Consider the following 14,567-nt stretch of genomic DNA (forward strand, 5'->3'; position numbering starts at 1 on the left):
ATCCATGGAATACTCCTCAGCCTTGGACCAACGAGATGCTCCTCAGCCTTGTATCAATGGGATGATCGTCAGCTTTGGACCCATGGGATGCTCCTCAGCCTTGGAGCCATGGAATACTCCGAGTCTTGGATCAATGGGATGCTCCTCAGCCTTGGATCCATGGAATACTCCGAGCCTTGGACCAATGGGATGCTCCTCAGCCTTGGGAGCCATGGGATTCTCCTCAGCCTTGGGCCAATGCTCCTCAGCATCCGGTTGGCCCAAGGCTGAGGAGAATCCCATGGGATCCTCCAAGCCTTGGAGATCCTGATGCCCAGGCTCAAGAAAAGAGAGGTGATGTCTGCACACACATTTCTTTGGGAAGGCGTTTTGGATTCCATCCACACTGGGACACGTGGAATGGCCAATGTCACCATGACAGCAACGTCCCTTCCAACAGCCCCAGCATCCACTCCCAGCTGGGACAGACATCCATTCCCTGATTTCCCAGGAATGGAGAGGCCTCTTCTGCCCAGGATCTGCCATTCCAGAAATGATCCCACAAACCAGAGCTGTTGGTTTGGGAGGAGGATGGATGCTCTGGGAGGGTTGGGTCACCCATGGAAGAGCCCTCGGTGCCATCAGCAAATCATCAGATTCCAACACAGTTTCCCCACTGGAGCTTTTCCTGAGTAAAACTGGGATTTTGGCCTTGGCTTTCACCATCCCTATCTCAGTTCATCCCACCATGGAAGATCTCAGGTTCACCATGGAAAACCTATGGAGAGCAGCACCAATTAACCCAATTCCAAGTGGAATCTGTCTCCTGCAAAGACCAACTCAACTGGAAAGCTCCAAACGTGGAGCAGCTCCAACCAACCTGGAAGGCCCCACCTCCTGCCTGACCTGGGATCTCTCCTGAATTCCTGTGGAAGCTGATCCCGTTTCAGTGGCTGCATTCCAGAGGTGTGGAGAAAACTCCACAGGGTGTCCTTTGCCAGAGGCAAACATTCCCCACCTTGATGGTATTTTGGGAAAACGGGATCCGGCAACAGGACCAACACATGGCAGAGCTGAACTCCCACCAGAAGCTCAGGGACAGCCAGACAAGCAACAAAAAAAAAAAAAAAAAAAAGAAGAAAAAAAAAAAAAAAGAAAGGAAAAGGGGGAAGAAAAGAGAAAAGCAAATCCAGCAATCATCCTCACCACACCAAAAATAAACCAGCCACTGCAGCCCGATACAAATCCCTGACATTCCAATAAAAGAGAAAGAAAACCTTGGCTGTGCCCAAGATGCCCAAGGTCAACAGCTGGAAGTATTTTGGCTGGAGCTGGTGGAAACTCAAGGAAGAGGGAAATCACACTGGGGGTGATGGTCACAACCAGCTCCCGCAGACAGGGCTGAAAGGGGCTTTTATTAAAAATATTTAATGCTGTTTTATTCGGTTTGGGGCTTTTTTTGGGGTCTTTAATAGTTTGTGGAGTAACCATCTCCATGGAAAAGTTCTTCCTTTGAAGGAATCAAGAGGTCTCGGAATCATGAGAAGCCTGAGAAGCAGAAGCAAAAACATTCAACAGCAAAAGCACAACTCAAGGAGTTTGGAACCACGGGAAATCGTGGGATTTGGGATATCAGAGGCTCTGGGATATGATACGGCACAGGAACACACAATTTGTCCCTCTGTCAGAGCCAAGGAGTGACTTCTGCTTCATGACTTTTGTTAAACAGGAAAATAAATAAACAGAAGGAGGGGAAGGGAAGCACCCCGGGATGCAGCTGCCACAGCCGAGCACGGGGCAGCTCCTTTGGAGCCCCAAAGAGCCCAAAGTGGGCAGAGATCTCCTCTGGAAGCTCCAGGGATTGCAACGAAGCTGGGAAGCTGCTGGGGGAAATTTGGATAGGCACCATATGCAAAAATCCAAGGAAACAGAAGATTCCATGATATCCATCTTTTTCCTTGTTCAACACCCAAAGGCAGGGCAGGGCGTTTTTAATTAAATGGTTTTTGGGAGTCAAGAACATGGAAATTGTTGGGTGCAGAGCCTGGATCACCCAAAATCAGCTGGAGAATCCAGCTGCTCTCCAGCCAGGCTCCTGTGATGCTGCAGGATCTCTCCAAGGACCTCCACACCAGTCACGGGTGGGAAAGATTCCTGCCAGTCCAGGTTTGGGGTGGGACAACATCACACCCAGAGGAACTCCAGGAAATATTCTAGGAATTATTCTAGGAATTACAGCCTTTATCCTGGTTTGCCACTGGGTTTAGCTGCAGGCACTCAATAACCACAGAACCACCTGATCCCAACTGTCCCACCAGGCTGGAAGTTGAGACTGGCATCAAAATCACAGAATCCTGGAATGGTTTGGGAGGGAAGAGACCTTAAATCCCATCCATTCCCACCCTGCCACGGGCAGGACACCTCCCACTGTCCCAGGTGGATCAAAGCCCCAATGTCCAACCTGGCCTTGGACACTTCCAGGGATCCGGGGGCAGCCACAGCAAATCTGGGAATTCCATTCCAGGGCCTCACCACCCTCACAGGGAAGAAGTCCTTCCCAATATTCCATGTAAATCTCCCCAAAGTCAAAAGGTACACAAGGAACATGAAGTAGCCTTGATTTTTTTTTGGTCCTATTCGTGTTTCCCGAGGTTCTCTCCTGGTCCCCGTGTCGAGGATCCGAGACTTTCCCAGTTCCTTGATGGAAAGCAGAGCCGTGGCCCGGCCGCGATCGGAGCGCACGGCTCCAAACTGGAACGAACGAGACCGAAAAAAAAAAAAGGGGAAAAAAAAAAATGGACATATTTCATCCTCCTCTTTTGTGGGTTTTGTTTTCTTTTGTATTCGCTTTGGGAATAACATTCTTTCCATTGGGAAGAGCCTGATTTTCCATTAAATACAAAGCAGCTGCCATCTTGGAAACAAAAAGTTGATTAAATACAGATTCTTTTTTTATTTTTTCCCTCGCTTATGAAGAGCAAGAACCACGTTTGTTTCTGCTGATTTATCGGGGCAAAGCTGCCAATTACGGCAGCAGGAAAACTTAAAGAGAGCGGCTTGAATCGCTCCATCTTCCCGAAATAATTTTGTAATTATAATTCGATGTCGGAGAAAAAAGGAAAGATCCAGAAGTTTGGAGCGCTCGTCCTCCCTCTGGGACAGCCACCCCGGGGGTTCCTCACCCTCTGCACACACAGGGATGCTCCAGATCCCCCATTTACGTAGATCCCCGCCCGTTGGGATGCCGGGGGAAGGCTCGGCACATGGGGGTGACGCGCGGGGCCTGGAGGAGACGCAGCCGCTGCCCCACTGCGGCCCAGATGGTGAACAGACTGGAAAAAAAGGATGAGCTCCAAGGACAAATCCCAACCCACCCACTCCATTGCTACTCCGTGAGCCAGCAAAGCTCAGTCCAAGAGGTTTTTTCCAAGCAGACCCGAGTGACCAACAGAAGCGGCATCCAAACCTTCAGCTCTTTTTGTCTTTTCCCAAAATCTGAATCATAGCTTAAATTTCTAGTTCAAAATTGAGGTGTTATAGCGAAAAACCAGGCAGAAGACAGATGAAACGGAGAGATGGGGAAAGCTGTAGGAATTAGTGACTGGTTTTCCATTAACCCATCAGGTTCTCCTGATTTCCTGCCTTTCATGGAACCCAACAAAAAACTCCAGAGGATGATGAGAATTCCACAGGGATCTGCACTTTGAGACGTTTTTCCTGCTCCTGTTATTCCATCTACCCAAGGCTGTAAGATCCAGGGAAAAGATTTGTGGAAAGGGACCCTGTGATGGCCACGAAATCATCTTCACCCACACTGGTGGCATCAGCCGTGGCTGGCGGCTCCAAGCGACGATCCCGAGCACCCAACTTCTCTGAGCACCCTCAACTCAAGTGTCCCCTGCACAGGGACCCCCCAAAGGTTTGGGCTCCCCCAGGGCAGCTGGGGCTCCTCCCGTGGATGGGTTAAGGAAGGTGTGGAGAGCTTTGGAAGCTGTGCATGGATGTCCCTTGCCACATTCCCAACTTAAGAGCCCTTGGAAGAGCAGTGGATGAAACAAGAGGAAAGCAGGAAATTGCAAATCCTATGATTTCCCCTAAATGTCCTAAAGGGTAGAAGAATCCCAACCCAAACTTCATCTCCTGGTAGGGTTTTTGGAAGGTCCAGGCTGAGGCTCTGGAGCAGGAAGGAGAAGGCACGTTTGGATCCCATACAACAGGGCCGGAATTTCGGCTGCCAGATTCCCTGTGCCACACATTCCTTATGGATGGAGGTGCAGGCAAGAGAAAGCATCCAACAGCTTCCTCAAACCCAGTTTGGAAAACAAAATTCCAAGCCAGCCATGCCGAGGTGACTCCACAGAGGGAACGATACCTACGGAAGCACGCCCTGGTTTAAAGGATTTATGAGATTGGGCATTTTGGCTTCCATTAATTTTCCAAATTAATGTCTGCTGAAAGCAGACAAGGAAACCTTGGCATTCCAGATAACCCAGCTTAGCCAGACTCCAGTTTACAGAGCTCCTGGGAAAATCAGGGGTCAGCCTGCCCCGTCCAGCACTACCAAATCCATGGGATTTGGACACTCTGCTCCTTGATTTAAAGCACCACCAGCTCCTGTTTCGGCCCCTCAATCCTGACAAATATTTGGGATTCCAAAGGCATTTGGGAAACCAGGAATGGGCTGCTCCAGCCACCAGTCCATCCTCTCCCCTTCACGGCATCCCTGTTTTTACAGGAATTTTGCTGAACATTCATTCAGGCCAAGCAATCCCCTAAAAGACTTGGATCACCTCTGGAGTGGAAAGCCCTAGACACGGAAGATTCCATGTCTGCATCTCACTTTTTTTTACCTTTTAAAATTCCAGGATTAGCCACAACAACTTCCCACCGGACAAATTAAACTCTGCTAGAATTCCTCCTTTGTCCTGCCACTTTGCGCGATCCCATTTTTATTCTTCCCCCCTCTCCCGTGATTTATTCCCGCCAATTAATCCCAACTAGGCAGAGAACAGAAAATTAGGAGGGATAAAAGGAAGGAAAACTGGGATTTGTTGCCGTTAAGAACGAGCCTGACTAAGAGCAGGCTGGCAAAGCCCCTCCATATAAAGGGATTACTCCATCCCTGACCCTTTCCAGGGGAGCTCCAGGTATTATTTTCCATTGATTTACCTTAATGAAAGTAATGCCCCCCTCTCTGTAGGAAGCTGACTCCAGAGCTGTCTAGGCACTGGATCCAATTAAAGAAATAAATACATCTGGCTTCTAAACAGCTCCGAGCCTGGAAAAGCCAGAGGGAAAAGGGCTTTTTGCATCTCTCCCTCTTGGGCTACGCCCTGAGGACAGCACGGAGGATGCCTGACATCCAACACCGCTCCTGGAAACCCCTGGCTGCAGGGAATGCCTGGAGCATCCCGGCTGCTCCGCGGCTTTGATGGGAGCCGGCTTTAAGGAGGCTCCCTCTCTCCAGGAGCTGGCGTTGATTTGAGGCCTCGGTGTTGACTTAGAAACCCCCCAGGAGCCCGGAGCCTGCAAATAGTCCAGGCTTAGCCAGGCTCGGTTTCCAGGGAAAGGGGCGGCACAAGCATCCCACCGGAGCAGGGAATATCGGTCGGGATTCCCATGAAGAGCAGGGAATACAGGCTGGAAAGCAGAAGCAGGGTCCAGGCTCTGAATGTGACAACCCCACAGAATTGCCAGCTGGGTTTTGCTCCCACGGGCCTGGGTTTGCAGCCGTGGGAATAGAGGAAACAAGGTGGCTGCAGAGCACTTTGTTTGCCGTCCATCCCTGGAAATGGCCACACGTGGAACAAGCAGAGATGACAACAATCACAGGGGGTTGCTGAACCAGAAGGAAGGTCTGAGAGTCTCCTTGGCTTTATTTTGGTGCTAATTGGCCAAATCCAAACTGGGAAGATGGCACTTGTCAAGAGTCCGCATTATTTTCTGGAGAAAACCATGGAATCCCAGAGTGGTTTGGGATGGAAGGGACCTTAAAGATGATCCAGTCCCACCCCCTGCCATGGCAGGGACATCTTCCACCATCCCAGGTTGCTCCAAGCCCCATCCAGCCTGGCTTTGGACATTTCCACTCCAGTCTGAGGGAAGGCTTAGTGCTCCAGTCCCTCAAACCAGGAGGAATTTCCAGCTGGAATCCCCATGGGGAATTTCTCTGAACAAGGAGCACGGATTTTACAAACATCTTTTCTCTTGGGAGCAGAGTGCGAGAATCCAGGTTTCCCTCCTATCAGGCGTCCCCCCTAATTCCCTGCAGATTTAGGTATTCCAGGGTGATACAAGGAGCCATTTCAATGCACTGAAACCGACAATTTAGTGACCCACTGGGAAGGAAACCCTTTCCTTTGCTCTCCGATTCATCCCAGAATTATTTATCCCATCGATCTCGACTTTCAATCCATCTTTTCCTTTCCTCCTGGCTGACACAAAGGACCTTTTTCTGGTTCAACTTCCCCCCTGAGCCTGGAGGTGTGAGCGGAGCAGAGCCGAGGCGCAGGACACAGCGTCCGGTACTCACCGACATGGTAGAGTGGACATCTACCTGCCCCTACAGAGGACAACACAGGAGGTCAGAGGGTCAGAGGACAAAGGCAGAAAGGAGCCCAAAGGGCATCAGAGGTGCCCACCACCCCCACAACGCTCCAACAGCAGCTCCCACATTGGCAAAGGATCGGGAAAGCAAAGTGGAGGCTCCCGGGAGCTGCTTGGAGGAGGAGGAGGAGGAGGAAGTGCCACAAGAGCAGTTTTGTTGTCATTCTGTCACAGATTCCTGGAGTGGGTTGGGTTGGAAGGGACCCTAAAGACCATCCTGATTCAAACATCTCTCACTGTCCCAGGCGGATCCAAGCCCCACTGTCCCACCTGGCCTTGGACACTCCCAACGATCCAGGGGAAGCCACAGAAAATCTGGGAATTCCAGCCCAGCCCCCCCCCACCCTCCCAGCCAGGAATTCCTTGCCAAGATCCCATCCACCCCTGCCCTGTGGCAGTGGGAAGCCATTCCCTGTGTCCTGTCCTTCCATCCCTAATCCCAGGTCCCTCTCCAGCTCTCCTGTCTGCTCTGCACGTCCCCATCCCTGTTCCTCAGCAATCCCACCTGCAAGAGGTGATGGATCTCAAACCCTGGGATCAGCTCCAGCAGGGCTTGCTCAGCTCTTCCAAAGGCCAGGGGAGTTATTTAAGCACAGACTGGACTTGTGCAAACCCAGAGGTGACTCTGGTGCTCCTGAGATGTTTTCCTGATGGTTATTTTCCACTTGGGTCCCTCCCAGCGCGGCCGAGGCTGTGGTTGGTGCAAAGTTCATGGCATTTCGCTTCCATGCACAGGGCCTTGGCTTATAAATATTCCAGGGGGATTTGACTTTTCAAATAAAAACACAGGCAATCGTTCTCTTTGGAAAGAAAATAAACACTTGCAAAGCTCTTTCTACCAGAGCAAGAGCTGCCGGGGCCGTTCGTTTGCGAGGGGGGAAGAGATGCCAAGAGAAGGCAAAAAACCATCACGGCTCCAGCTGAAATCTGTGCCTGCCATCTGGCAAAAATAAGCAGAAAAGGGGAAAAAAAAAAATAGGGGAAAAAAAAAAAATCCCTCTGCAGAGGGTTCACACTGAAGTGCTCAATGGCAGAGGTTGGATTTGTTGGATCGCTGAAAGATTGCTTCCCCTTCCCAGGTCAGCCTCACCTCTTGACCTGCCCTGATTCCCTTCCAAAGGAGGTTATCGAGATACAAGACTAACAGAGGATTAAAGGAAACTGAAAATAAAAACAAAACACCCCCCCCCTTCCCCCAGCCCTGCTCCCCTCCCCCAAAAAAACATCCTTGCTTTGTTAACCTGACAGTTCAGGGGAGGTGTTGACACAACCCTCCATCTCTGAGGAGCTTAATGTCAACAAATCAGTGTGTTTGGAGTAGCCCTGTCAATGCCATTTACATTAACTTGTCCAACAAGAAATAAAAACAACAATCAGCCATCAAAGACAAAAGGCTTTTTCAGTCATTCTTTGCAAAGTCTTAGGCTGGAAATGTTCATTTTTTGGAGGCCGTGGCCCTTTGCTTGCTGAAAACCAGAAACCACCTTTTTTTTTTTTTTTTTTTTAAGGCCCAAAATACTTTTTGTACTAATTTTTTTTTTTTTTTTTACCCTTAAAAAAAGAAGTTTTTCTTTTAAAGGAGACTGGAGCATCCCATATTAATGAGCTCCACAGCAGCAGGAACTGACTCTCCCTGGTTAACGCAGGAAGAGGGCGGCCTCGGGAGCCAAATGTTAATTATGCTTTGATTCCCATCAGCGTTTTATTTGCTCGGAGACATTTTTGGGCACTTAGTGGAGCATTCTGGAATCGTGGCTCCAAACCACCATGACCGTTTCATGCAGCACTGGCATGCACCAAAACCCCGGGGAAGTTCTCCGTGAACTTTTCCTGCCCCTCTCCGGCACACGCTGTCCCCACGGCACTGGTGAGGGCTCAGCGTCCCTACCAGAAAAACTGCAACGTGCAAATAAATCCCAGGAATTCCCAAAATCAAGTGGTTCTCATCATCTCCCACAATGCCTACTGCAAAGGGAAAATCTGGGATTGCAAGGCCTAGAAAAAGTGGAGGCTCTTTAGGTCGCTGCACCAGACAGGATTTTGGGGTTATTTTGGGGTTATTTCTGCCAGGTGACCACAGAGGTGGTGGAGGCCTCATCCCTGGAAAAATCCAAGGCCGTGGCTCTGGAAAAACTTGATGCAGTTGAAGCTGTCCCCCAGAGAAGTAAAACATGCAAATAAATCCCAGGAATTCCCAGTATCAAGTGGTTTCCATCATCTCCCACAATGCCTACTCCAGAGGAAAAATTTGGGGCTGAAATTCCTGCTCGAGGCCTAGAAAAAGAGACTAAAAAAGAGACTTTAGCCAGGATTTTGGGCTGGGTTATTTTTGCTGGATGCCCAGAGAAATGGTGGAGGCCTCATCCCTGGAAAAATCCAAGGCCGTGGCTCTGGAAAAACTTGATCCAGTTGAAGATGTCCCCCAGAAAACTGCAACGTGCAAATAAATCCCAGCAATTCCCAGTATCAAGTAGTTTCCATCATGTCCCACAATGGAAAAATTAGAGACTCAAATTCCTGTTTGAGCTCCAGAGAAAATGGAGACCCTTTAGGTTATAAATCAGGATTTTGGGCTGGGCAAGTTTTGCTGCTTTGAACTAGGTGCCCACAGAGGTGGTGGAGGCCTCATCCCAGCAAAAATCCAAGGCCATGGCTCTGGACAAACTTGATCCAGTGGAAGCTGTCCCCCAGAGAAGTAAAACATGCAAATAAATCCCAGGAATCCCCAGTATCAAGTGGTTTCCATCATCTCCCACAATGCCTATTCCAAAGGAAAAATTAGGGCTGAGATTCCTGCTTGAGGCCTAGAAAAAGAGACTAAAAAAGAGACTTTAGGTCAATCCACCAGCCAGGATTTTGGGCTGGGTTATTTTTGCCAGGTGCCAGAGGTGGTGGAGGCCTCATCCCTGGAAAAATCCAAGGCTGTGGCTCTGGACAAACTGATGCAGTTGAAGATGTCCCCCAGAAAACTGCAACGTGCAAATAAATCCCAGCAATTCCCAGTATCCCAGTTTCCATCATCTCCTACATTGCCTACTCCAAAGGAAAAATTTGGGGCTGAAATTCCTGCTCAAGGCCTAGAAAAAGAGACTAAAAAAGAGACTTTAGCCAGGATTTTGGGCTGGGTTATTTTTGCTGGATGCCCAGAGAAATGGTGGAGGACTCACCCTTAGAAAAATCCAAGGCCATGGATCTGGACAACCTGATCCAGTTGAAGATGTCCCTGCTTACTGCAGAGACTTGGAGCAGGTGACCTTTAAACCCAAACTGTTCGACACAATCATTCTGGGATTCCCGAGAAACACAGGAAAAATTCAGCCTAAAGAGGGAAACATAAACCCTAATCCCGAATCCCAGCTCAGATTCCTTCCAGCTCCTCTTCAGCCCCTCTCCAGTGTTGAGTCCCAAGGATATTCCAAGGCCACTTGAGCTGCCCTGGGGCCAGCTGGAGCCATGACCCTGCAGAGGTTTTCCTGCAGCTCCGTTGGGACAATGGGATTACTCAGCCCCGTCACGGTGCATTTCTGCAGCCTCAGGAATTTTTTTTTTTTTCCCTGATGAGGTTTTTTTGGAGGTGGAATTCTAGCCCAGGAACTCTGACATGCCCGGGCTGAGGTTCCCCGATGGGCAGGTGGAGGTGTCATTCCAGCTGGGACAAAAGGCAGGGGAGCAACAAAACTGCACCTTCCAACACCAGGGGAACACTTCTCACTTGGCCAAAATCCCACAAATTCAGTAGGAACCAGCTCTGGAAGATGGGAGCATTTCCAAAGCAGGCAGGAGAACGGGAATGGGAGGTGTTGCACACAGGAATGAAGGTGCTCCAAGGACACCTCACCCCAGGACAGGGAACAGTCCTGGAGCTACTGGCAGTGTGGAAATCCTGGATTTTATGGGACCAGGCTGAAAACTCATCTCAAACAGGGCAGCAGCTCCTCTCAGACCCCAAAACTGCCGTGCTTTATTTCCAGTCACACCTCTCGTGCTGATGGATTGGGATGGGTTTGGATCAGCTCCACCTTGTCACCAGAACCCTGGATTTCCTTCCAGAGCTGGAATTCACCCTTTAGGGAATGTTCCTTCACCCCCCTCGCTCTTTCCTTCCCCAGCTGATGCTCATCTCACATTTTTGGTGCTTTAAAAAACACCTCCATCGTTTTTTTCATGGCTTTGGACAACACCTTTATGTCCTGCACTTCAGTAGCAAAGCCCAGGAATTTCAGTGTGCTCCAAAATCAGCCACTGGAAAAATTCCCTCAACCCTACAGGGATGAAAAACCTTGACACCAAAGGATGTGGAGGCCTTTGGGATGCAGCCTGGTCCTCCCTGGCTTGCTCTCACCCACGGTTTGGGTGATCCATCAGCAACATAAGGGAAAAAGCTCCAATCAATATTAAAAAAATCCCAAAGCTGCAGCTCCCACAAAGCTTTGAACCAGACCTGCAGCTGCCCAAACCAGGCTGAGGTGCCTCCCCTGTCTCCCCAGGCTTTGGGGATGCTCTGGAGCTCAGGGGCTGCCCAGCAAACCCAAACTTCTGCTCAGCTGAGGCTTTTCTAACCCACTTCTGGAAGACAAAAGGCTGCCTCAATCCGTCCTGGTGCTTTTTAGACCAACTCAAGTCCTCCCAGGCTCCAAACCAACCCTGACTGGCTCCAAAAGGAAACATTAATATTTAAGGAAGATAAATCACTCCCGGCCCACCTCATAAATCACTGTGGGCATCCCCCCCCAGCTCATCTCTGCTGCTTCATGCTCTGCTGCAGAGACCAATCTCCCTGTCAGATTCCATTACTGGCTCCTGAGTGTTCCCAGCGTGACGGGTGGAAGCCTCCAGGTGCTAAACCAACCCACAGCTCCTTTTTTTTTCTTTTTTTTTTTTTTTTTTTTCCAGGAGAAATCCACCCATTTCCAGCATCTCCTGGCTCCACAAGGCACCTGCCACAGGACACCTGCTTGGGGACATCTGGGACAAACCTGGCTGGGGAGATGGAGCCAAGTCCTCCCCACCTCTCTGCTCAACATTTCATTTATCAGTTCATTCACCAGCTTGTCCCACTGATAACAAGGCAGAGGAAGCCACTTCTCCTCAGCACAGGTGCAGAGGAGCAGGGAAGCCACTTCCAGTCCCCTTTTGGGGGTTTCTCCCCCACAGCAAATCAGCCAGAGCTCCCCCTGCTCCCAGATCTTCCTGCTGGGATGGGGATGCCCAAAGACACGAGCCAGCACGGTTTGGGGGTGTGACACCTCCCAAAACAGGGTGGGACCTCCTTCCAGAGGAGAATCCCAGGGCACGAACAGAATGAAGGAAGCTGCCACTGGGGAATATTAAATCTTCCCTTCCTGTTTACTCCCAGCTCGTGAAAGCAGCAAATAAATCCCAGTTTCGTAAAGAAAGAAAGGTCTGAAATTGCTTTTAGAAGAACCACAGAGCTCAGGGGATTTGCTGTTTCAAAATACCTGCTGATCCCAGCTCCTCCCGAGAGCGTATCCACACAGCTCAAAACAAATCCCATTTAGAGGAGGAAAAAAAGCTGCTGGAGCAAAAAAGGAATCTCCCTGGTGATTGGATTTTTCCTACCAATGAGACACCACTCACCCAACTGCAAAAAGCAGCATAAAGCACATTTCTGATGGCAGCAGCGGCATAAACACAGGGACTTTAGACAGCAGAGAGAAGAAAGAAACATATGGTGCCTTCCAAGGGAGCAATACTGGGATGGGAGGCATCAGGGACTTGACAAACACTTGGAAACGCAGCTGTAGTTCCAGTAACGCGCCCACAGGCTGGATTTTCTGGGAAAAAAAAATCCTGGATGGGCATTCACTGGAAGTTAAAATATCTAAAACACAGGTGGGGAATAAATGACGATCCTGCTGGCACACGGTGGGCTGGGATAGAGCCTCAACCCCACAAAACTAGACCTGCAAATAACTGGGAGAATCCTACTGAAGCCCAGCTGGTGGAGACAGGTGAAACAGCTTCCTTTAAAAACGGAATTTTTCCTACATCCTCCACCAGCACCAGGCCCTGTTTCCACCACAGCCCGTCACGCTGGAGCTCCCACAGGAGCCTGGGGCAGGAGGGAGGGGAGGCTCACCGGGAGGTGGGTGAACACGGCGAAGGTGCTGCGCAGGAAGCCGATGAGATCCACCAGGTAGTCGCTGGCCCGGCTGCCCGGCTCCGGGGCCATCCAGTCGTAGTCGGCCAGCTGCAGGAACTGGTCGATCTTCTGGTTGAGGTTGGTGTAGATCTCCTCCTCGGCGGCGTGCCGGGCGTCCTGGGAACGAGATAGGATGTGGGGTGGGGGCAAAATCCTGCATGGGATGGGGGCTTCAATCCAGAAAAATATTACATGGGATGGGGGCTTCAAACCAGAAAAATCCTGCATGGGATGGGGGCTTCAAACCAGAAAAATCCGGCATGGGATGTGGGCTTCAAACCAGAAAAATCCTACATGGGATGGGGGCTTCAATCCAGGAAAATCCTACATGGGATGAGGGCTTCAAACCAGAAAAATCCTGCATGGGATGGGGGCTTCACACCACTGAGACCTATGTGGGATGGGGGCTCCACACACCAAAATCCTACACGGGATGGGGAGTTGCACTCCACCACTGAAACCCCATGTGGGATGAGGGCTTCAAACCAGAAAAATCCTACATGGGATGGTGGCTTCAAACCAGCAAAATCCTACATGGGATGGGGGCTTCAAACCAGAAAAATCCTACATGGGATGGGGGCTTCAAACCAGCAAAATCCTACATGGGATGGGGGCTTCAAACCAGAAAAAACCTGCATGGGATGGGAGGTTCCACTCCACCACTGAAACCGCACGTGGCATGGGGGCTTCAAACCAGCAAAATCCTACATGGGATGGGGGCTCCACACCACTGAGACCCTATATGGGATGAGAGTTCCACACCACCAGGACCCTGTGTGGGATGGGGGCTCCACTCCACCATTGAGACCCCACGTGGCTTTGGGGCTTCAAACCAGCAAAATCCTGCATGGGATGAGGGCTTCAAGCCAGAAAAATCCTGCATGGGATGGGGGCTTCAAACCAGAAAAATCCTACGTGGGATGGGGGCTTCAAACCAGAAAAATCCTGCATGGGATGGGGGCTTCAAACCAGAAAAATCCTGCATGGGATGGGGGCTTCAAACCACTGAGACCCCACGTGGGATGGGGGCTCCACACCACCCTCTAACAGGGTGGGAGCTCCACCCAACCTTTAGACTGGGATTTGACACAATCCTAAAGCTCGGGGCAGCAACCACGAGGCTGCTGCAGGCTCAGGCTGGTGGGACAGGGACCACCGGGCTGTGGTGGGCAGGACCAAGCTGGATTCTGCCCCTGGTGTGATGTGAGGACAACTCCAGAGGAGATGGAGGAGAGGCTGGCTCCAGGGGTGGGATCCTGGTGTTGGTAACACCGAGGTTGTGGTTCCACCCCTGGATGGGCTGCTCCAGAGCTGATGATCCCTTGTGGGTTCCTACAGCTCAGAATATCCCGTGATTCTGAGACAGGAGAGGAACAATCCCCTATGGAAACCCCACCCAACCCAGCTCAGGGCTGGGGTTGAGGAGCCTCCCTGCCAGAACAAGGGCAGGACACTCAGCTTCAGCCCTGCATAAAACCAGGATGGACATCCCTGGGGACACGAGACTCAGTCACCCCAAGGCAAAGGCTCACCAAACCCATTCCTGCTGTTCCCACCTCTGGATCTCCACGGGACACAACCAAATCCCATATAAAGCACCTGGGTGGGCACTCCTGGAGTGGGATTTAAAGGCCGGAAAATCTGGGAGTTTCTGTCATCCCTGATTTTTAGGGGATGATGCTAAAAGGAGTGGAAAGATGGAGAAATGTAAATTCTGGAAGTCTTTCTCCTGGGTGGAAGAGCAACCTGGTGTCCGTGACACAGTACTCCAACAGCAAAGTGAGGATTTATTGAAATAAGTTATCAGGCTTCTGTTCAA

At 50.6% G+C, this 14,567-nt stretch overlaps 1 protein-coding gene across 2 annotated transcripts in view; it reads right to left on the bottom strand.

The window, feature by feature from the left end:
• Positions 1 to 14,567, bottom strand: part of EXOC6B (exocyst complex component 6B) — a 320,629-nt gene that overhangs the window by 95,190 nt on the left and 210,872 nt on the right. For both annotated transcript variants that reach the window (XM_053974945.1, XM_053974944.1), the window contains one exon: positions 12,686 to 12,865. In XM_053974945.1, the coding sequence (XP_053830920.1) occupies positions 12,686 to 12,865 (180 nt within the window). The remainder of the gene's footprint in view (positions 1 to 12,685; positions 12,866 to 14,567) is intronic.

This window comes from Vidua macroura, chromosome 4 (assembly GCF_024509145.1).
Source record: "Vidua macroura isolate BioBank_ID:100142 chromosome 4, ASM2450914v1, whole genome shotgun sequence".
NCBI lineage: Eukaryota > Metazoa > Chordata > Aves > Passeriformes > Viduidae > Vidua > Vidua macroura.